Below are 22,896 nucleotides of genomic sequence, written 5' to 3' on the forward strand. Positions count from 1 at the left end.
TCCTTCCCCCGAACTCAGTCACTCCGGGGTCCCTTTGCTCTTTAGGGATAATGATGCTGTGGGACCCCTCCCCCAATCCCAGCCTCCCCACTGTCTCCCTGACCTGCTCTATGAAACGAGGCTAAGTTTCTCCAAAGAGTTGAACACCTGGCTTCTGGGGCAATGGCCGTTAGAGAACAGGTGCAGATAATGGGACCAGTACTGTACGTCACCATAGGTAGCAGCGAGTGGTATTGTGGCTACTTTACAGATGAGGAAACTGAGGCACAGATTGTTTGAATGACCATCTTAGGCGGCTTCTTAGTGGCAGCCGTGGTGGTTGAGCCTGTGTCTCTGATCCCTTCCTGTTGGCCACGAGCCGCGTTCTGGGGTCTCCTGTACCTCTTCCATGATTCCGTCATTCCTTCTGCGAATACTTAGCTGAGGGCGTACTCGGTGTCGGCTGCGTTCTAGGCTCTGGGAGGCGGCAGTGAACAGGACAGCAAGTTATAGCCGTAAGCAAATAGACAGTGGCCGTCCTGCTCGGCGCCTTCTCCTGTGGGAGCTGTCGCCTTTGCCTGTGCCAGGCCAGTCTCGGCTCCCGTGAAGCAGCTGGCGCATCGCTGGGAGGGGTTGCGGGCCAGAGGCCGGTCAGCCTCCGGGAGTTCGCACAGCGCCTGGTGAGGGAAGGAGGCACATAATTGGGGGAGCCAGGGGGCCTGACCTGGGGGCCAGCCAGAGGAGGCTTGTGGGGGGCAGGACAGGAGAAGGCGGACCAGAGGGCCGGGCAGGTGGAACAAGTCTCAGAAGACAAGTGGGAAATGGTGAGAAAGGGTATTCCAGGCAGAGGCACCCATGTCAGCAGAGGCAAGAAGTGAGGAAGGGAGAGGAGATGAGCTTCGGTTGCCTGGAGCGTGGAGCAGGGTCAGAGGCAGATGGGAGGCAGGGCCGCGGCCAGGCTGAGAAGGGCCTTGTTTAGAACTTGCTCTCCCTCTGCTCCCCTCACTTCCTCCTCCAGCCATGCTCGTTCCTGGATATTCTCACATGTGTCAGACACTCAGGGCCTTTGCATATGCTGCTTCTCTGCCTGGAACCCTCCTTCCTAGAAATCCACACTCCTGCTTCCCCGGTTCCTTCAGGAGTTCCCTCAGGTTCCTTCTGCGCGAGTGTCACCTTTCCAGAGAGGACGTCCTTGACTATCCTTTATAAAATGCCACCCCCTTCCTCTGCGTGACTTTCCTTCATGACACGTGCACCACCTGGCATTACGCAGTCAGCATCTAATGCATTTATCATCCGACTCCTTCACTAGGAAATGAACGCCGTCACCCTTCCTTGAATGAGGAAGGTGCTTAGGGGTGGGAAGCCTCCCTCAGTCAGGGCTGGCACTTCCGATCTGGAGCTGGGGATCTGGAACCATTATGATGGCAGCATTTGGTTTAACAGACAGACCCACGTGTCACAGCAGCGGGGGGGCAGTCGTCTCCGGCGTGGGCTCCCCCTTCATTTTCCACAGGCGACGTGCACTGACATCCTGCCTCTTGCCTCTCTCACCGCCCAGGAGCCCCCTGGTGAAGGCCGTCTTCCACACCTGCAGAGCTATGCACGCCTCACTCTCCGGGAAGGCGGACGGGCAGCAGAGTTCCTTCTGCCACTGCGAGAGGGCCAGTGGCCACCTGTGGAGCAGCCTCAACGTCAGTGGGGCCGCCTGCGACCCAGCCCTCAGCCATGTGAGTGGGGGCTTCTCTGGCCCCTCGGGGAGGTGCTCAGCTCTGCTGGGTAAGAGCGCTCTGACCCGCCTTGAGCCCACCCAGCCCATGGGGCTGTGCGAAAGACAGACCAGGCAAGCAGCCCCCTTCCCTAGATCGTAGGCTGTGGGTCCAGGTGGGTTTCCTTTCAGTACTTGGACAAGCATGTTCCCACCTGAGTCCTGGGTCCTGCGGGCCCTCAGCTTGGTCAGCCCCAGGCGAACCTCAGCTGGCCAGGGCTCTGCATTTGCTCCAGGCAGCTTGCCCGACTCCCCAGGCCCCCACGGGCCCCCGCCCCCTCACATGCACATCCTGAGCCAGCTGAGCGTCCTGGGCACCCCCGTGGCTGGCTGCACACCCTCGAGCGGGCAGCTGTGGTGCATTGTAGTTGCATTGCATGTTCTGGCGGTACCCATGCAATGTTTCCACAGTGCATCACAGAGGCCTGCCCAGCCCTCGAGAGACTTCCAGCCAGGCCTTGTCAGAGGGCTCTGCTCTCGCTGTTGGGTCACAAGGCAGGGCCATCCGGGAGAGGGGAGGGGAGGCGTGCACGCAGCTGAAGGTGAAGCATCATCTGTTCGCAGGGAGGAGCGTGGTCTCACTCCAGAAAGGGAGACAGGAGGTGTGTCCTGGAGGGTCCGGCTCTGAGCCCCTCACTAGGGTTTGGTCTGGCACTTCTGGCTAGAGGTCATCAGTGGCCCGGACCCTGGGGTGAACCCAGGACAGCAGGCAGCCCTGCAGGACAGGCAGTGTGCCTGCCGACAGGGCCCAAGACCAGAGGCTCGAGGGGAGCCACAGCTCGCCTTGTGCGATTCCTCGCTGGTGTCCAGTACTGTTCGTCTTCGTGAGAACTAGACTGTCTCAGCTTAGTCTGGGGAAGGAGAGAGAGGCTGCGGGCACCCTTGGGATTGGGGTTCCTGCGTGGGAGAATGGGCCTAGAAGAAGGGAACTCCACAGAAGCTGGCCTCCCTCGGGGGCAGAATTCAGCCCCAGGCTGCTACCCCACCTCTTAGAAGTGCCACCTTTGTTTGAGGAGAGAGACCTCATCCGTGTCCCCCCCACCAAGCTGTCAGCAGCCAAAAAACACTGTGGCCGAGGGTCAGCCAACGTGCAGGTTCAAGGCAGGGTCCAGGTCTGGGGCAGCACGGTGAGCTCCCCAGGTCCAGCACCCTGGAGAAGGGGAAAGCCAGGCTGGACAAGATGAGGAATGGCCTGGGGGAGTCCATCAGAGCCTGAGGGCCGCATGTGACCCATCTCGAGAAGCGCTGCTCCCTGGTGCTGAGGGCCCTCTGGAGCAAGGCAGGTGGCCTGGCCTTGGTGCCTGGCGGCATCTGTGCTTAATGGCGCCAGTGTGGGCTGAGGCCAGCGCTTCTGAGGCCGGGCATGCTGCCTCCACGCATTCTATCATGTGATGCTCACTGCAGCCCTGAGGTGCCCGTTTCGTGGGTGAGGAAACTGAGGCTCAGAGAGGTTTGGTCATATGTCAGGGTAGATCGGGGTCAGTGGATCCAAACCCAAGCATTCAGCTGCTCTGCGGCTCTGCCTTGTTGGGCTCCTGTCTCCCTGACCCCAGAGGCCACTTGGGCCGGGCCTTGGTTGCCCTCTGTTGAAGCGAGCCTCTTCTCCCTGGTCCTCCATCTCCAGGCTGTGCTGCCACTTCAGGCTTTTGGATTCCACTGGAAGGATGGGGCCGAGGCACCTTTTGAGTATCTCAGCCTCCCGGCCAGCCATGAGAGGGCTCCTGTGAGGTGGGAGGGACCTGCGACTTCCTATCAGACCCGTGTCCTCGCCACTGTGTCCCCTACATGAGCCTGCAGCCTCTCTCTGAGCCTTAGCTTCCTCACCCGCAAGATGGGAGAACAGATCTACCACCTGGGGCCATGGAAAGGACTAGATGCCGTGAGCTTAAGTTCACTCTCCAGGTGTTCTCTTGCTCCCTGTGGGGTGTTTTCCAGGCTCCCCCGTCTGGGGCTCCGTCCTTCGTCCCGGAGCTGGCGGGTGTCAGGCTGGGGAGGGCCTGGTGGGTGCTGGGATCCTTGCCCCAGGAATCGGCCAGTCACCTGTCTTCTCCCTCGTGGCCCACCCTGCAGGTGGTCCAGCTGCTGACCTGTGACCTGCTCCTGTCGCTGCGGACAGCACTCTGGCAGAAACAAGCAGGAGCCAGCCAGGCCCTGGGTGAGACCTACCACGCGTCGGGCGCTGAGCTGGCTGGCTTCCAGCGGGACCTGGGCAGCCTGCGCAGGCTGGCACATAGCTTCCGCCCGGCCTACCGCAAGGTGAGGCCCGGCCTGCTGCTGGGAGAGGGCAGAACCCAGCACAGCACTGGCCTGGGGTCGTGGAGTCGGTCTCCTGAGGTCAGCTGAGCTGTCAGGCACTGGGCTGGGTGCCATGTATCCCTTTGTTTGGCTCATGTTGGTGGAGTACTTGCTGTGTGCCCAGCCCTGGAGCGTGGTGGTGAGCAGGCCACACGGCCGCAGACAGAGGACAACACAGATTGCGCCTCACCAGTTAAACTCGGGAATGGGGGGCTCTGGGGGCAGTGGGAGCAAGAAGGGGCTCCCAGCCTGAGCGGAGAGGGGCGGGAAGGCCACGAGGAAGCTCTCTACTCTGGCTTTCATAATTGGTGTCAGAGCAGCAGAATGCCCCTAGACATGCCTTTCATTCTTTTTCTGAGCCCCTGGGGGCTTTGGTTCTGCTGCCCGACGCCCCACGTAACATCCCCTTGGCGATGGCTACACGTCTGAGATAAGCTCTGGGGGCAGATGTGTAACTGGGCTTGCTGGCCGCAAATCATTTCATTGTTTGGTTTATTTTTATTGCTAATTAGGGTAATATACTCAGCATGTTCTCGCTGCCTGAATTATTTTCCAGAAATTCAAGCGAGAAGGCCAGAAGTGTGGGGAGGGAAGGGTGCGAGAAAGAAGGGCTCAGGGTGAGGCTGCCCCCACCCTAGGGAGCTATGGGGCCCTCGCAGGGTTACGCTGTGGCCCCTGTGTGCAGCGAGCCAGGACAGACACGGCAGATGGAGTACAGTCATGTGAGAGCCACCCCCCTCACCGTGGAGAAGAGGAAGTGTGCCCCAGGCACTGTGGCCCCCATCAAAGGCTTCCTCAGAAAAGACTGCCACCTGCGGAAGCCCTTCACCGCCTCCCCCGGTGCCTTCCAGGGCAGCGCTCCTCACACGCTGAGATGTTAAGGTGTAAAAGAACCTTGAGATGTTAAGAAATTAGCGACCTAGGCCTGGCCCCCCATCCCCAGTGACTCGTATTTACAGAAGAGCTGCAGACTTTCACCTGGAAACCTCTGGACTCTGTTCCTTTCTGAAGAAACAGGAGGCAACAGGACCCTGAACCTCCTTGGTGCTAGCGCAGCCGTCCCCCTGCCCCCTGCTGTCCCTGCCTCACCTCTGTCCTGTTTTCCAGCTGGAGGCAGCCTCCAGCGAAGTGCGGGTCCCCCCAGGCTACTTGTTTTCCAACCCCAGAGGGCGTGTTGGCGTTCCAGGTCAGCGGTAGAGGAGGCAGCCCTTGGCCTCTTTCTCAGCTTGCAGCCTTGCTCCTGCCCCACCAGGTGGCCTGTGCTGTGTTCCCCTTTCCTGCCTGGCTTGTGTCGGGGGTCAGAGTGAGGACGAGAGAGGTTGCTTTCAAGGGGTGAGCAGGGCAGGGTGTTGTGGAGAGGAGAAGGGGTGCCTTCGGGTGGCAGACGAGATGCTGCAGGGAGAGAGACCTACTGGGGCACAGACAGGTAAGGACGCCCGGCTTGTGTCCCCCTGCACTTCCCAGGTGTTCCTGCATGAAGCCACCGTGCGTTTGATGGCGGGGGCCAGCCCCACCCGTACCCACCAGCTGCTGGAGCACAGCCTGCGACGGCGCACCGCTCAGAACGCCAAGCATGGTGAGCCCACCGGCACCCTGCGCCACGGCCTGGGCGGCCTGGGCGGCCTGGGCGGGCCCTGCCTGGGGAGGGGCGGGGAAACGGGGGAGGAGCCCAGCCCTGCCCTGCCCTCGGCATCTGCAGGGTTCTCAGAGGCAGCGCGAGAACCGAGGAAACCCGAGGCTTGATTTGGTGGGTGCCGGGGGAGGGTCCATGAGGTGCTGTGGGGCTGGGACAGCCTTGGTCGCGTTGTCCCGTGGTCCAACCCCGAGTGAGGAGGGGACGGCTGCGCTGATGGGCCACACCTCGGCCCCGCCTCGGAGTAATAGCCTGTGGCACCTCGGGTTCAGCTCATCTCTGTGAACTAGGCAGGGCACTGGAACCGCCCTCACTTGAGGGGTGTGAGGATTAAATAAACCAGCTCACACCGAGCCCTGGGAACAGCGCCTGCGTCCTGGCGGGCTCTCATCTCAGCGAGTGCGTGTCTCATCGTTCCCACAGGAGAGGCGGACGCCTGGCCCGGCCAGCGAGAGCGGGCCACCGCCATCCTGCTGGCCTGCCGCCACCTGCCCCTCTCCTTCCTCTCCTCGCCGGGCCAGCGGGCGGTGCTGCTGGCGGAGGCCGCCCGCACCCTGGAGAAGGTGGGCGACCGGCGCTCGTGCAGCGACTGCCAGCAGATGATTGTCAAGCTGGGGGGCGGCACTGCCATCGCCGCCTCCTGACCCCCGGCTCTGCCCACCTCGGCCACCACTTCCTTCTGTCTCTCAGTCTTTCTCTCCCTCCTCCCTCTGTCTGTGTTCCTCTCCCTCCTCCTCTGCCTCCCAGTCTCCCTCCTCCCTCTGGGAGCTGTGGGATGAGCCGTGGCTTCTGAGCTGTCACCTGCCAAGGCTTTTGGACCACCTCAGGCTAGTGGGCCCCTTGGGCAGAGCCCCTTAAAGCTGCTGTGGATAGATGCCCACAGTCCAGGCCCCAGTGGGCCTGAGAGAGGAAAGTCAGGGCGGGGCAGGAGTTGGGGGCGCCCTGACGTGGAAGCGGCAGGGGGAGCTCCCAAGCTGCCCGGCCCCGCCTCCAGCCCTCCCACACTCTCTCCTGTGAACATCTCCCCGCCTTTTCCTGCTTCCTGGTGGTTTATCAGGCTTTCCCTCTGGGGGACTTAGGTCTCTGGGCACCAGAGCGCTTCACCCTTGGCACTGTGCCCAGCATGCCCCCCCTTTTTATACGAATGTTTTTATATCAGTGTGCTTGGGGTTGCCGTGATGCAGGGCTAAGTTGCTGTGGCATCTTTCTTTCTCTCCCTGGGTCTGCGTCCCCTCCCCTGTGCCTAACAAAGCCAGTCCATTGTTTTCTCTTTACTACACAGGAGCCAGGGAAGGAGGGAGCCCAGCCCTTGGGAGGTGGGTGGGAGGTAGGGGGCAGACCTGGGGATGGATGAAATAATGTCGGCATAATTTTTTAATTTTTTAAAAAATAAACGGTATCTTATTTAAGTGTCCTGTTCCTTCCCACTCCCCCGCCCCCTGGGATGTCAGCCCAACCTTGGGTTAGTCCCAGGGGGTTGGGAAAGATGAAGCCACCCATTAAGGACTGGGGACCAGGGGCCTTCATGGGTTCTCAGCTCCCTGTCACCCCAACTCCTACCTCCATAGTCTGTTTTTATCCCTAATTCTTGACCTGAAAATAAGCCAGGGTGGCAGGGACCAGACCCCAACCCCTCCCCAGTGACAAGCCCCTTTTCAGGGTGGGCACAGTGTTGCCCAAGGTGGGCACTAGGAATGAAGCCCCCTTCCTTGAGGGGGGGGGGCCTGGAGGGAAAAGTGGTCCTACTTTTCTGGATCCCTTGGCTTGGTGCCTACCCGGAGGCCATTTCTCCTGGGACCCGAGGGCTGCCTGGTACCCCGGGGCCTGCTGGGAGGCTGAGAGGGGCTGCCCTCCTTCCCTCCCTCCCTGTGCTTCTCACCCACTCAGGCTGGTTGGGGCAGAAAGTGGGCCGGGACCCCAGCACAGATGGGGGTACACAGGGAGGGGCTCCTCTGGCCAAGTGCAGGCTGGAACAGTCAGCTTGGACCTCACCCACTTTTTCTCTCCTGCCCACCCCCCCCCCAACTGTAATTTATGGCCCCGGCCCACTGGGTGAGCCAGCCTTTGTGTCATGTGTATATACTGTGCCTTTTCTCATTCTCATTTAGGGGTGGGGGGGTTGTTTTTTCACTGAACAGGGGGATACACCTATGGCTTCCTTGATGTGGAATCATTGACTGTGTCCTGGATGTAGGTTATTGAATAAACACAGATTGGTACCACCCAGCGTGAGGCGTGTGAGGGTCTGTGGCACGACCGCTGTGGTGACTGCATGGCTCGGCCTCCAGTGGGTCAGAACTGAGGATAGCCATTCCCTCTCTGCTGAGAGGCCCCAGGGGGCTTCAATCTGATGGACCTTCCTTGCCTGCCCATGCACCTGGCCCCTTCCTCCCAATGCTGGCTGCCTGGCTCACACTCCAGGGCTGGGACAGACCTGGGATAAAAGGGGTATTGGTGTTGCTGGGGTCAGAGGTCACTGTATGCAGGACACAGAGCTGGCTGTTTAGGGGACAGCAGGGTTTTTTGGGATTTGGGATGCTAAGCCCTTCTGTGTTCACCCCTCAGAGAGGAACCTCTCCCCTATTGGGTGGGCCACACCTTGGTTTCCCCGTCTCCCGGGAGGCAGTGAGCTTCTGAGGATGTGGCCTGCAAGTCACAACCAAGTCCAGCTCCTGTACTTGCCAGCTGGGTCCCCTTGCGTGGGGCGGGGAGGGGGGAGGGCGCACGGATCACCTCAGCTTCCACTTCCACGTGTGCAGAATGGGGCTGACAGTCCCTGCATTTGACGAAGTCCCCATAGGCTGTTGGCCAGTTTGAGCGACACAGCACACGTGAAGTGCCAGTTTATGGTGAGGGCCTAGTGAGGCTGGTGAGGGACCGGACCCCAAGGAGGGCTGGGATGGGGGAGTGCTGGGCCCTGTGGGGAGGCGGGGTCAGCAGTGCCACATCAGGATACACCTGGGGGCTGAAGTGCATGGTCCATGACCTGGCCCGGCTGAGAAATGGGCCAAGTCCCTTCAGCTCCCGAAGCCACTCCGTTCTCTGAAGGGCAGTCACAGCAGACCACACCGCCCCACGGGCCAGAGCAGCCCGGGGCAGGGCTGGCAGCTGTAGCTGGTCCTTGTCCACAGTTATTACAGCAGCGTTTTCAGTGGAGGCCTGGCCCCCTGGGATGTAGATCCAGGGCCCTTGGGACTGAGAATGAACCAAGAGGTCACGCCCACCTCCCAGCATAGCCTAGCCAGGGCCTATGTCACCAGGGTGGGTGGCCATGGGTGGCTGATACGTGCCCAGGAACCCAGTCCTTTTGTGAGTCTCTGCAGGATCCATGGCTCAGCACCCACCCCCCTCCCCGAGCCGTATCTGTACGGCTGCAGGAGAGTCCCGGGGACAACCCCATCCTGGGTTGAGGGTGTGAGAGCTGCCTTCCCTGTAAGCCATGGGGGTCCTCACTGCAGGCATGAACATGGGCTTTGGGCTCTGTTCTGCCCACGGGCTTCTGGGCCTTGATTTCCTCAACGGACGGAAGAAACAGCAAGGTGGACCTTCCTATGGGTGAAGAGCTGGTGGGTTTGGGGGCCTCAGGGCAGCCCAGCCAGCAGGAGGAAGGCCTGAGACTCCCTGTACCCTGGGAGCAAGGGCCCCTCTGCCAACACACAACCTTCCCTCTTCCCCCACACCGACTGCTGCTGCCATCCCACCACCAGATTCACAGTGGTTGCAGAATACGGAAGAGTCCTAAACTGGAGTCAGTTGGGTGAACTTGGCAAGTTACTTAGGTCTCAGGACCTCAGTTTCCTCTTCTGAAAAGCCACACACCCATTGGGCTTTTGTGAGGATTAAATGGAAGAAATAGCAGCAAATGGTGGCCACTGTTATTAAAACAGTATACCGTGTGCCTAGGATACACACGAGGGAAACTTTGTTGAGGTCACACAATGGGGTCACACACATAACCCAGCCCTCAAGCTCCCCATCAGTTCCTGGCACAGACGAACCTGATGCACGCAGGCTGTTGGCAATGCCCTGGGCCATGGCCAGGTGCTGGGAGCCTGCCTGGCAGGAAGGGGGAGAGCTGGCAGTGCCAAGCATGAGTGGGGTAAGCACCCTGGTGGGGGCACTGCCAAGGCTCTGGGTCCAGCATCCCCATCCCTGTTTTCCCCCAGAGCAGCCACCGGGAAGAGGCTCCCCCATCCTGAGTACCAGCTGTCTACTCGGCCCACAGCCCACAGTCATCAGGGGGGTGGCCCTGGGCCAGACTGGCCAAGTGGCCAACAGCCCAGGGGCCGGCCCAGGGCCAGAAAATGTCAATGAGGCTCAGCCAGGCTCAGCCAACTCAAGCTGTAGAGCAGGTGACCGGCTGGAAGGGGCTCACCTCCATTAAGGGGCATGGACCCTCGGGAGCCCACCAGCCCTCTCCCCTGTGCCCAGCCTCGAGATGGCTGGGGCCTAACTGCGCCCTCTCCCATGGCTCCTACTGGTGTGGACATTAAGCCTGGCATTCAGCCCTGACCACCCTCTCCGGCTACTTCTCCCTGGCTCCCAGAACCCTTGCCCACCAGCTTTCAGGAGCAGTCCTCTGCTCTTGCACATGCTGTGCCCTCTGCCGGCACTGCCGTCTGTCCCGTCAATGACCAGTGCCTCCGCCATCAGTGCCTCGCAGAGCCAAGCTGGGGCTCCTTTATTCTCAGGGTTGGGAGTCACAGAAAAGGGTTTATTTACACAAGGAACCCGGGCCCTAAGGCCCCCAGGACAGAACCACTGGCTTTACCCAAGTGGGCCCAGGAGCCCTGCAGGCTCCGAGGCTCCTAGTCCAGTGGGCAGGCAGAAGGGCTGGCCTTCATGGCCAGCACCCCTCCTTCCGGTAGCCTGGGCCCCCCGATCAAGCCCATGGCGAGTCCCCCAGGCAGAAGAGGGCTCCTAGCAGTGCAGTGCCTCAGAACCAGCGGCCCCTTCTTCACACGGTGACCTCGGCTTTGCTGTTGGTGCTCAGGTGCCTGGGTCCGCGGCTGGCGCGGCCATAAAGGCCAGGGGGCTGCGGGCTGAAGGCCTCGGGCAGCTTCTCCACGCTGAACTGGCGCCGGGGTGCGTCGCCGGGCCTCCGGGGCGCTGAGGAGGCATGAGCCGCCAGGTGGCCGCGGGGGGCGGGCTGGGCCGGGCGGCCGTCCGTCCAGGCCTTGTAGTGGCCCGATGGGGTGGGGCCGGCGGGGGGCACGTAGCCCGGCGGGGCCCAGGGGCAGGCGTCGAGCAGTGCAGGCAAGTCCTCGGGGGGCCTCCGGGCTCGCGCCGGGAGGGTCGGCGGGGCAGCTTCAGTCGCGGGAAAACGCTGGTAGAAGTCCCGCGGGGAGGCCTCTGCGGGGACAGATGGGCGTGGTCGGAGGCGTGGTCAGGCTCCGGGGGCGGGGCCTCAGAGCCTCCCGGCTGGGACAGTCCGCAGGGGCCTGGGTCTCAGCCCCACCGGGGAGGGGGTAGGACGGGAAAAGGCCGCTGGAGACTAGGGCTTCCTAGGCCCCGGGCTCCGGATTCGGCGACGGGGTCCCAGACAGGCGGCCTGATCGGGGTTGGGGGGGGGGGGTACGGCCGAGGCGTGGCAGCCGATTGGCGTAGGCGCGATGCGGAAGCTGGGAACATTAGAACTCGAACTGGGACCCCGAGCCCTGCAGTCCTGGAGCTTGGACACCCCGGGTGCGGTGGGCCCGGCGCTCCGGGCACAAACCTGGCCACTCACCTGCGCCCTTGAGCGCGGCTGCCTTTAGGGTGGCGTACTTGGCGTAGTCCGGCTGCCTCGTCAGGCTGCCGCCGCCCTGCAGCCGCGGGGCGCGCGGGGGGCCCGCTGTCGCCGAAGCCAGGGGCAGGTTGATGGGGCGTTTCTTGTCTGGATGGGGGAGGGAGGAGATGAGACTCGGCCCGCTGACCGGAGGTCACCCTGCCCCTGCACTACCGCCTCTTCGCAGCCCACTCCCCAGCTATGATTCAATGAGAGCTTGTGAGATGACTTATGAACTTACGCCTTGGAGACTGAGAGCAGAACCTGACTCTTGAAGACAGACTCTCCAGTGCCTAGGACAGGGCCTGGCTCAGAATAACGTGAGTAACAGTGGCCAGCCCTGAGCCGGTGCTCATCTAACAAAAGACTTGCCAGCACGTAACGTTTGAGCCTGGCACTGAGGCCCAGGACCTGCTTCTCCCAGAGATGAAGAGAATATTTGAGGATTGGAACCCATACTGGGGGGAGGGGAGGTGCTGTCAAGCCTGCTTCACCAGCAGGAGTCCAAGAGGGAGGCACCAGCCTCTAGGAAGAGGCCCACAGGAGGCCACAGCCGTGGGCCAGTCGGACCCCAGGGCACTGAGCCAGAGCCTAGAACCAGGCAGACCCCAGAGCCTGAGCTGGGGATCCCCGAATCTAGAACCTTCCTCACAGAGTCCCTGAGGCTGGACGTTGCAGGACCCGTCGAGGGACCCTGGCCAACAAGAGGAGCTGACTAGCTTGCCCACTGCCCACTCACACACCTGCAGAGGCAGGCGGCTCACTTCTATTTGGGAAACAGCTCACAGCCTCAGCACACCCCTTCCCCTGCGCCCAGGCCCTCCTCAGACAAGGGCGGCTCTGTGCTGTAGATCAACAAACACCCTCCCGCTAGTCCACTCACCTGTGCTCTTGTGGAGGGAGCCCCGGGGGAGGCCATCGCCCATCTGCACCTGGACACAGCTACCCAGAGCTGGGTCCAGAGGTGGAGGCAGTGGCTCCTGGGGGCCAGGCTGCTTCAGAAGTTCTGTCAGTGTCCTGTGGGGAAAGAGGGGTGACAAGCAGCCCTCCACACCTCCTGCTTCCCCATCAGCCAGGTCTGGTCTATCAAAGGCCAGCCCCAGCCATCGCTTCTCACTGTGTGGCCCTGGGCAGCTCTTTCAACCCCTCTGGCCTCCCTTCTCTCCTGTGATTGACCTCATACATCCAGTTTCCCCTCCCAGGCACGACCTGTAGCCTCCACATGGCCAGTTCTCAGAGTAGGTCAGGAAACCAATGGGGTCACGTGTAACCAGGGCCACCTTATTTTCCAAAGGCTCCCCTCCTCCCCTTTCTGGAGTCCACTCCCCCAGACCCTCCATGTTGAGCCTCCTCTCCCAACACAAGCTCTGTGAGTGTATCAGGCTCTTGGACTTTGTTTGTGCCATTCCCTCTGGCATCAGTTACTTTCCTCCATCTCCTCCGGGAAAACTCCTACTCATTCTTCAAACCCCACCAGAACCCTTCCTCTACCAGGAAGCCTTTCCTACCTGCCTACCTAACGCCCCTCCTGCAGCAGGGGCTTCTGCTGGGTTCTGGGACAGAGCTGCCAGCACAAGCACGGAGGACAGACAAATGAGGGGAAGGAGGAACCAGGAGATCCTGCAGTGGCAGCCCCGCACCAAAGGCTGTGTGACCTTGGGCAGCCGCCTCCCTGGCTACCAGGACACCCAGCCCCCACCCAGCTGTGACGGAATCCGACTGAGCCTTCCCCACAGACAGCCAGACCCAGCCTTCAGCCCAGCTGCCTTCAGAGCACGGAACCCATGATTTTCTCCTAGCTTGGTCTCTCCCTCCTGGAGCTGGGGCCTCAAATGACTGATTCATGAAGAAGCACACTGGAGGTGGGACACCTGCGGTGGGCGCAGTTTGGCTGCAATGTGGCAGGGTCTGAAAGTCTCCTAGTGCCTGCCTGAGTTGACCTTCACGCCCTGCCCACTCCTCAGCTGCCCACACCTGTGGTCTCATCTCCGAGCAGTCACCAACCAGCCCTCCCAAACACCTGAGCAATTTTCATGCCTCTGAACCTTTGCAAAAACTTTCTCCAAAGACAGACTCCGACTCCTCACCAAACCCTCTGAGAAGCCTTCCCTGACCACCAACCTCAACACGGCAGAATTAAGGGTGAGACTTGAGGGGAGGGCAGGGGTTCAGAGCATAGCCACACACGAACTCAAGTTAGGCTCCAGGTCTCCCCAGATAAGAAGCAGGAGTCAGGGCACACAGGACCCTAAAGCCCAGAGAGAGGAAGGCACTGGCCCGGGCCACACAGCACATCAGGGGTGGTCCAGCTCTTCCTGAAGCATTACTAGACTTGTTTCCCGCTCCCCTGAGGATGAAGTGGGTTCCAGTGAACGAGTCACTAGGCTGCCCCAGCCACCCCCTCTACACCATCATGGCCCTCAGTTCCTGCTGCCCCACTCTGGTCAAGAACAGGCCCTGTCCTCTCCCCCTCACCCAGCATGAGGCTCCAAGCTCAGGAAGCCCAGGCCGTGCTTCTGAAGCATCCAGGACCCAGGCTGAGAGCCACCACATTGCACATCACGGATGCAGCACAGTAGCTGAGGCCAGGGTTCCAGGCCCAGCTCTGCCCTACAGCTGTCTGGAAGCTGGTGGCCTAAGTGGTCTGGGGGACAAGGGATGCCGTGGAGTGCCAAGGAAGCCCTCTTGCCCTTGAGGTCTAGGAGTGGGGAAGCGTCCACACCTAGCCCACCCAGGCATGGGGGCCTCTCTCCACTGTCACTTCTAAGTACCAGCCTGCCTGTCTTACACATGTCAGCAGCCCACACAGCCAAGGGAGTGGGGACCTGGGTGAGCAAGTGAGGAGGGTGCAGGGCCCAGGATGGGGGTGGCTGGGGGCATGTGAGTGTGTCGGGGGCAGGTGAGGCTTCCAGGGTCAGGACACAGAATCCCAGAGCCCCATCCCAGCTGAGGAAGAGAACCTGGGTCCTGTGGCCCCCACGTCACATGAAACTCAGAACTCAGCTAACACCTGTCCAGGCCTCACCAAAAACGAATCTGTACCCCGCCACATACACACTTCAGGTCCGCTTCTACACAGGGGGATACCCTGACCCTGCCTGGGGGCACTGAGTGGGGTGAGTGGGGAGGCCTTTTAAAAATCCTAGGGAAATAAGGTCAGGCCTGAGTCACAACTATGCGGGGTGGGAGGGGAGGAGGGAGGGAAAAGTAGGGAGAGAGCCAAGAGAGCTATAGAAAGTGTCCCTTCCCCGGGGACCCACGCCTCCACCCTGCGCTAGTGGGGCTCAGGGGCCCCAGGTCCCCTCCCCTAGGCGCGGATCTTGTGCCCTCGGTCGAGCGACCTGCCTACCCCGCCCACTCCGGAGGAGGCGGGAGCCTCGGGGGAAGGCGGCCCAGCACCCAGCTCCCGCCGGAAGGTCAAGGGGAGACAGAGCGGTATCAGCTGTCTCCCTCCGTGAAGTGGGGGTGGGGGGCGAGAGAGACCTGGAGACAGAGCAGGGAGGGAAAACCTGGAGGAGGGGGCTGCTGAGAGGACCAGAGTTTCGGAGAAGGGCGGGAAGGATGAAGGATCGCGAGGGGGCGCCCACCTGGCAGGCCACCTGTCCCTGGGCTGGGAGGGGATCCCGGACCCCGGCCCCGGCCGGCGCGCTCTCACCTGGTCACGGTGCGCCGCGCGCGCGGCATGTGCGCCCTCTCCAGGCCCAGGCGCGCCCCGATGCCGGCCAGCACGAACAGGGCGGCGACGCCGCACACCGCGTAGACGACCGTGTGGCTGCGTTCGCGGCCCGGGTCCCGGGGCACCGTGGCGTCGCGGGCACGCGCGGGAGGCCGGCCAGTCTGAACCCAGGCCGGCGTGTCGTAGTTGGAGCAGCGGCTCTGGTCAAGGCGCCGCGGTCCGTCGTGGCAGCAGAAGCGGTAGCCGCACGTGCCGCAGCAGAAGTTGTAGGCGCCCGAGCTGCAGTTGAAGGGCGGGTCCCACTGCCCCATCACGTCGTAGTAGCCGCGGCAGCGGTCGCCCCCGGCCGGGGCCGCCGTGCCGGGCGCCGCCGGCTCCTGCGCCTCGGGGGACCCCGCGCTGCCCGACGGCGGCCGCGCCAGCAGCAGAGCCAGCCCGAGCGCGAGCCCGAGCGCCGGCGGGCCGCGGCCTCCGCGCAGCCCCTGCGCCCAGGCCCGCTCCATCGGGCCCGCGCCTTCGGCTACAGCACCCGGCGCATGGCGGCGCGCCGCGGCTCCCTCCCGCCGCACTCCGGGCCCGCTCGCCCGCGCCCGCAGGGATCAAGCCCGCCCTGCCGTCCTATCGCTGGCTCCCGGCGGATACCTCCTCGGTCGTCAGCCTCCTGAGAGGACCCCAGACCCGGGTGGGCTCGCGGGGCCGCGCCTCCGGCGGGCGCGTCCTGCGCCGAGCCTCACCTCGGACCCGAGCCAGCCAGTCCGCGCCCTGGGACTCCTCCCGGGCAGGGCGGCGGGTCCTCGCCTGCGCTCGGTCCCGGCCTCTCCCCGGCCCGGCGGGTGTGCGGGTCTGGGGCCTAGCGGGGGCGGCGGGCCGCCGGACACGGCTGCCTTCCCGCCGCCCGCTCCGCGCTGCCCGCGCTCTGGCTGCGGCTCCGGCTCCGCGCGGCCTCGGGCGGGCGGGGGAGGGAGACAGCGCGGGGAAGGGGGGCAGGCGGGAGGGAAGCAGAGCCGGGGGAGGAGCGCGGCCGAGGCGACGGGAGGGAGGGGGCGCGGCAGGGCCCGCACAGCCTGGGTGCCCCACCAGGGACCCTCCCGGAAGGCCTCCCCCAAACATTCCCCGGAACTGGCGCTCCAGAGGGTTCAGCTCAAGGCTCTCGGAACTGTTACTTCGGACATTACGCCCGCCGCGGGAGCGCTTCGGTTCACAGGTGCGGGGACTGAGGGGACCCAGCAGCCCCAGAGAGTCGTTGCTGCCCACCCGCCTTCCTTCCCGTCTCCTCCATCGGTTCCGATCGAGACAGAGGTGTGACTTGAGGCAGGGAATGTTAAGTGGGAAGGAAACTCCCAGCAGAGCCGCAGCAGAGGGCCAAGTATCGGTCCCCTCCGCGCCACCTAGGGAGGAGCTTTAACCCCGGGGCGCACACCCTGGTCCAAGAACTTCTCAGTCACCGGGCTGGGGTCCTGGGGTGACCCCACGCCTATGGGCGATGGACCTGGCCTGGTCGGCGCCCTCCTGGGATCTCTCCGCCACCCCAGGTGTGAAAGGGAGGAGATTGGTTTAGCCCCTGCCTTGTATGAGGACAGCAGGGCGTCGCCTGGGGGCAGAGCCATGGGCAGATCCTTTGCCCTGGTCCCCACAGGATGCTCAGGTCCTTTCTGAAGCCCGGGGGAAGAGGGTGAAGGGCAGGTATGGAACCTACTCGGAGCACTACTCGGCTGTGTGTGTTTTGTTTTTTTTTGTTTTTTTTTTTTTTTTTTTTTGCGGTACGCGGGCCTCTCACTGCTGTGGCCTCTCCCGTTGTGGAGCACAGGCTCCGGACGCGCAGGCTCAGCGGCCATGGCTCACGGGCCCAGCCGCTCCGCGGCATGTGGGATCTTCCCGGACCGGGGCACGAACCCGTGTCCCCTGCATCGGCAGGCGGACTCTCAACCACTGCGCCACCAGGGAAGCCCTCGGCTGTGTTTTTGAAGTTAGTTTTAATTGGAGAGTATGACCCGATCCCGGGTGCTTTGCTTTTCTCTGCGTGTTTCTCATTTTAACATCAAAAACTGCCCGTTCTGGGGTCAGGGATCAATACGGGGCCTCCCACTGTCTAGATGGGAGCGTCAGGAGGGCAAGGGCTGCATGGACCACTTCCCCGATGTTCCCACACAAGGCAGGCCTCTGCCGTATTTGCTGAATGAATGAAGTGAAGTGACTCTAGTCTCTAGTTTCAGATAAAGAATTTGGGCTCCTAGGGCCCTTCCTGCTCCCCCTTGCATCCTCTCTTCACTCAGCAACTGGGATCAGCTTATAAAAATGGAGGAGGTGGAGGGAGGAAGAGGGAGAAGGATTTACATTTAAAGGAGGATCAGGTTTTCTGCTGATGAGATGAGGGGCTGGCAGGCTAATTTCAGGGCTAAAACGGGAAGGCAGGTGACCTCCCTATAATGCCCTCCCCCATCAGGGTGATTCCTTGTGCCCTGGCCAGAGACAGCCTGCTCCTCCCCCCTTCCCCCACAAACACGCCCAGCCCGGAGGACCCTACCCCATTAAAAGACCTTATTACCATTTTAGAGAAAAAAGAAACTAGATGAGCAAAGGGATAAAATGAAATTGCCTTAATCCCATCACCAGGGATAACTGAGGCTTTACATACTGTTTTGTAACTGGTTTTTAGTTTGCTTTTTGCTGTCAAACTTTCAGATTATTATTCTGTTTATTTATATATTATAACTGTATTTTCTGGTGCATCCTTTTCTGCTCCCTTAGCTGGTGTTCCTAGACATGGGAACCACGGCACAAACTGTCCAGTCTGTATTAGTGCCCCCGTCACACGCTGCCAAGCAGTCCTCTGTGTTACTGGGTCTTGGAAGGTGACTGCTTCTCCCCACTTTCCCACCCTATTGCTGGGCACTAGGTTTAAAGAGGCTTGTCACTGCCCCCTGGGACTGTGGCTTCTTCCCAGGTAGGATCACCCTACTGGGCCCAGAACAAGTCTTCCAATGCTTTCCTCCCTGGGCCCCTCTCTTGCCCCCACTGTCCTGGCATCATTGGGTGCTCTGCTCAGCTTCCACCCCAAGTTGACTGCAGTCAGGAGATATATATATATATATATATATATATATATATATATATATATATCCATTTATCCAATGAAGGAGCTGGCTTTCAGCTGCCCCCTCCACTGTGCCCCCAAGGGATTGATGTCCAACCTCCAACTCCTCCCCACATCCATCCTCCCCATCTCAGTCTTGTTCAGTGGTCAGCCAGGAAAAACAGATGCCCACATCTACCAGGTCTGTGCCAGGCGCTCCATGCCCTCTCCATGTGAACACATAGCCTTGCAGTGGGGGAAGCAGGAGAGGGCAAATGCAAAGACAGACCACAGCTAACTGGCTGATCCCTGGGGTCTGGCCATTCATTCATTCAGCTGACACTGTCCCCCAGGTGCCCAGCCATGTGCTGGGCAAGGGGATCTAGAGAGGGAGCAGTCCAGCTAAGGGGGGATCCCTTTGCCCAGGCTGCCCTCCCTGGACCCTGGGGTCTCTCTCCAAAGCAAGGAGAGCACCAGCCCCTCATCTCCACTGCCCGCCGTCCCCAAGCCTGTGTCACCAAAAATCATCCATTGATCCAGGCTTAAAATAACCCCTGGCATCTGCAGTGAGCCCCATGTGGCGGGCAGAGGAGCCGTGTCTCTCTTCATGAAGGGAACCCGCCCCACTCCCAGCTCCGAAAGCTGGAGTGTGCGGGTGTCTGAGTGTGCTCACGAATGTGAGTGAGAGTGTGCATGTCTGGTGCTGGCACAGCTATGAGAGCCTTCCCCGCACATGTGTGTGTCAGTGTGGATATGCCTCTGCATATGTGTTCTTCCCTCACTGCTGAGTTCTCGCCTGGTGTCCAGCTCTGGCTCAGGGTCCTGAGAGGAGAGGTTGTGGACATTAAGGAAAACCTGTCCTGGGCCTCAGTGTCCTGATTTTAGGTGGTAGGTCACCAGTCTGCCCAGCCCTCCTAGAGAGAAACCCAAGACCCAGGGAGAAGAAATGACTTGCTGTGACCGGCACACAGCCTGGAAGGGCTGGGGTATGGCCTGGAACCTGCCCTGTGAGCCCCAAACCTACCTTCTGGCCAGTTTAGTACAAACAGAGAGAGCAGCTGGAGGACCCCAGCCCAGAGGCCAAGCAGGTGTTCCTACCCCCAGTAGCAGCACACCCAGTGCCTGACTAACGCCTGACAGGACAACTCCTCCATAAGCCCCCAGGCCTTCCAACAGGTTGTTTCTTCCTGGAAGGCCTTTCCAGCCCCTCACACTGAGAGCGCCTATTTATTCTTCATTTTGGAACCAGACTAACGTGGGTTAGAATTCCTGCTCTAGTAAGACCAGTCGACCTTTCTAGGCCTCAGTTTTCTCATCTGCAAGATGGGCTGCTAGCTCCTCTTTGGCAGGGCTGCAGGAAGAAGCCAATGGGTCCCTGGATGAAAAACATCCAGGAACATGCAGCCTTTTGGGAGCCCCTGCCACAGCGGTGCTGAGAAGATTGTGATGGCCACTGTGGGTGTCGTCCACAAGCCTCAAAGGCCTCATTCCCAAGCCCATCCTGCTTTTGTTTTGTCCACGGTGGAGGGTTACGCAAGAAGCAGAGATTCTAGGGGACTACGTACTCCCTGCTAGTGCAGATGCGAAGCCAGTACTGGGAGCAGGGTCTGGAGGGGAGGGCCTGAGGCTCCTTTGTCTCCATGAGAGGCAGCTCGTGACTCAGGCTCCAGCTGCCTGTGGGAGGGAGGGTACCCCCGGGCTCCTGAGGTTGCGAGGGAGCGGGGGTTCGGGGTGGTGGTGCTGGGAACTGGAGTTCAGCTTCCCTTCTTAATTCCGCATCACCCAATGAAGGTGCAAATCCGGAGCTGCCCACCAAGACCATAGCACGGGAACAGACCCAGAGAGGACGGTGCTCGGCAGAGGCCGTACAGCGCCTCCACCCGGGACAGGTGCTCCCTGACCCACTAGCCTGCCCATTCCTGGGACACACCTCCGAGGTCAGCTCCGAGCCCAGAGCCGGAGGGCGGGGGACGGAGTGGGGGAGGCCACCTCTCCCCAGAGTCGGGGCCATGCCCTGCATTTGGACCCCTCCTGGCTCGGGCCGCGGTCCTCGGGCCTCGCTTGAGGATGGGGACCCCGCGTGAGCGCGGTGGTCCAGAGTTTAGAGAGGCTACAGTTGGTAGCCTCCGCTCATCCGTGGCCTCCCTTTTTCCCTGCGGGTGGGCCTTGAACCCACCCCTTCTACATGCTCCTGACCCCGCCCCTTTCCTGTTACCTGGAGGCTCGGGGTTCCTCAGCCCCACCTCTCTTGACCCCGCCCTCGCCGCGCCTCTAGCCCTGGCCCCACCCACTCCGTCCCACAGCCCCGCCTTCTGAAGTGCCACCGGTCTCGCTGACCGCAGGAGCTGCCGAGATAGACTTTCACCTGCCCTGGAGTCGCTGGCACCGTCCTAGATCCATGCAGGACGCCCGGGGCTGGTCCTCAGAGTCTCTGCAGCTCAGGGGAGTGAGGAGATGCTCAGAGGCCCGCTGGGCCCCGGGACCCCTGCAGAGTCCCTGGAAAGAGCATGGGCTGGAACACTGGCATGGGTGTCCTCCTGGCTTCTCCTCTCCTCGACTCTCCATGTGACCTTGGGCAGTGGTTCCTACCCCCCAACCCCCCCTTCCCCACCCCCAGGTCAGGATCAGGCAGCTGGGGAGCTGGCTCAGATTGGAGAGAGGTCAAATTTCCGTTCTGTGTGAGGGAGAATTTGGCCTGAGCCACCAACAATAGAGCAAATGGGAGTGAGCTCCCACCTTGTGCCCAGAGAAGGGCCAGAGGGGTCTGGTGGCTTCTCAGAAGTGACAGAAAGGGTGAGACCAAATGATGGGGCTGGAGGAGCACTGGGTTCCCTGAAGTGGGTGCCCCTGTGTGCCATGGGGGCAGAATGGCCACAGGGAAGGTTCTGACAGCCTCACCTGGCACTCAGGGGCCACACTGCCCAAGTCTCCAGCACCTCCTCCTGCCCCCTCTTCTCTGCACCTTTGCACACAGTTCCTTGGGCCAAGAATGCCCTTTCTCTGCTCTGTTCCAGCAGGAAAACTCCACAGAACTCAGGGCATACCTCCTACTCTCCAAAGCACTCTAAATGCTAAATTAGTCACACACACACACCCTCCCCGGGACTTCCCCAGTGGCGCAGTGGTTAAGAATCTCCCTGCAGAGGACACGGGTTTGAGCCCTGGTCCGGGAACATCCCACATGACGCAGAGCAACTAAGCCCCTGCACCACAACTACTGAGCCTGCGCTCTAGAGCCCGTGAGCCACAACTACTGAGCCCATGTGCCACAACTACTGAAGCCCGCGCGCCTAGAGCCCGTGCTCCACAACAAGAGAAGCCATCGCAATGAGAAGCCCATGCACTGCAATGAAGAGTAGCCCTGCTCGCCACAACTAGAGAAAGCCTGCGTGCAGCAACGAAGACCCAACTCAGCCAAAGATAAATAAATAAATAAATAAATAAATTTATATATATATAAAAAAAATTAGTCACTCCCGCGCTTGGGGCATTCCCTGGCTCTGGCAGGGATCACCCTGTCCTGTCATTGTGTCCCGCTCTGTCTCTCCCACTGGAATAGGACCTAATGGCAGGGTCTGAGGCTGACCTCCTGGCACTGACCAGAATGGTCCTGGCACAAAGCAGGCGTGCTGGCATCTGGTGTGATCAACGGTGCAGTGAATAGATGAGCGATGGGAGTGGTAACTCCTGAGACCAGAGCCTCAGGCTCTGAAACTCACTGGGAAACTCACTTCCCAGAGGGAATTTCTAAGGGTTGGGGGCCCTGGGCAGAAAGGTGTCTTCATTCCAGGGAAGGAAGGAAGTAGAGGCACTTCTGAGGTGGAGACCATACTTTCCACATGACCTCTTTAATCTTGGACAACTGGTTGGTCCTCAGGCTCCGTTTTGAATATGGGAGATAGGCCCAAAGAGATGCCACAGCATCTAAAGGCAAGGGGGCCATCCTTGCCGAGACAGAGGGAGGTTAGGGGTCAGGTCCTTCCTCCCTGGCCTCACCAGCTGGGCCTCCCCACCCCCAGCCTGAGCCGGGAGCAAGGGCTGCCAGGGCAGGAAGTGAGACGTGCCTGCAGGAAGCCCCAGGAGGAACTGAGACTTCAGCCAACCCCGCCCCCCCCCCCCCCGTGGGGCCCTGGGGACCTCCGGGACACCTGACCCTCCATCAGGAAAAACTGTCCAGAAACAGGCTAGTGGGAGGCGGGCTACTTCCCTCAGTTCCCATCCCAACAAGCAGCTCTCCCAGTCTATCGTGGATCCCTCTTACTGCAGAAAGAGACCAGTTGGGGAGGGAAATCTTTGAGTAGTGATAGAAACAGGGAGTAAAGCCTGGGATCAACGCCTGGAGTCTGCTGCTCCCCAGCAGAGCACCTGGGCCAGGGAATTTCTGGACAGGTAGGCGCCCGGGTGGAGCCCAGCTCCACCGCTGCTTATTGTAACTTGGGCCAGATCCCTTCACCTCTCTGGGCCTCTTCTTCCCTACCTGCAAAATGCGCCGTATCATCCCTGCTCACGGACATGAACGGGTCCAGGTTTTCAGGAAAGCAATTTGACCAACAGGGGTCTTAAAAAAGGTCAAGGCCTTTTTAAAGCAATGACTCTCCTTCTGGGAAAGAGACTCAGTTTCTTTATCTGTAAAATGGGGGTGGGGGAGTGAGGATCCTCCACGTTGCCTTCCCAGTCCTACTCGGAGGGCCACAGGCCACGAGGA

At 61.0% G+C, this 22,896-nt stretch overlaps 2 protein-coding genes across 2 annotated transcripts in view; one reads left to right on the forward strand and one right to left on the reverse strand.

Moving 5' to 3' along the window:
• The window catches only part of SREBF2 (sterol regulatory element binding transcription factor 2), a 56,275-nt gene extending 48,782 nt beyond the window's left edge, over positions 1–7,493 (forward strand). Inside the window, exons 16-19 of the mRNA XM_082851031.1 lie at positions 1,541–1,709; positions 3,818–4,003; positions 5,507–5,618; positions 6,099–7,493. Coding sequence (XP_082707157.1) covers positions 1,541–1,709; positions 3,818–4,003; positions 5,507–5,618; positions 6,099–6,319 — 688 coding nt within the window. The 3' untranslated portion in view covers positions 6,320–7,493. The remainder of the gene's footprint in view (positions 1–1,540; positions 1,710–3,817; positions 4,004–5,506; positions 5,619–6,098) is intronic.
• Positions 7,494–10,632: 3,139 nt separating this feature from the next.
• SHISA8 (shisa family member 8) lies at positions 10,633–15,621 on the reverse strand (the record flags this gene model as incomplete). Its single annotated transcript, XM_082849830.1, has 4 exons — positions 10,633–11,027; positions 11,404–11,550; positions 12,326–12,459; positions 15,098–15,621. The coding sequence occupies 4 exons, from the start codon at positions 15,619–15,621 to the stop codon at positions 10,633–10,635; spliced, it is 1,200 nt and encodes a 399-aa protein (XP_082705956.1).
• Positions 15,622–22,896: the final 7,275 nt, after the last annotated feature.

The sequence above is a fragment of the Leucopleurus acutus genome (assembly GCF_964270905.1).
Source record: "Leucopleurus acutus genome assembly, chromosome: 11".
Taxonomy (NCBI): domain Eukaryota; kingdom Metazoa; phylum Chordata; class Mammalia; order Artiodactyla; family Delphinidae; genus Leucopleurus; species Leucopleurus acutus.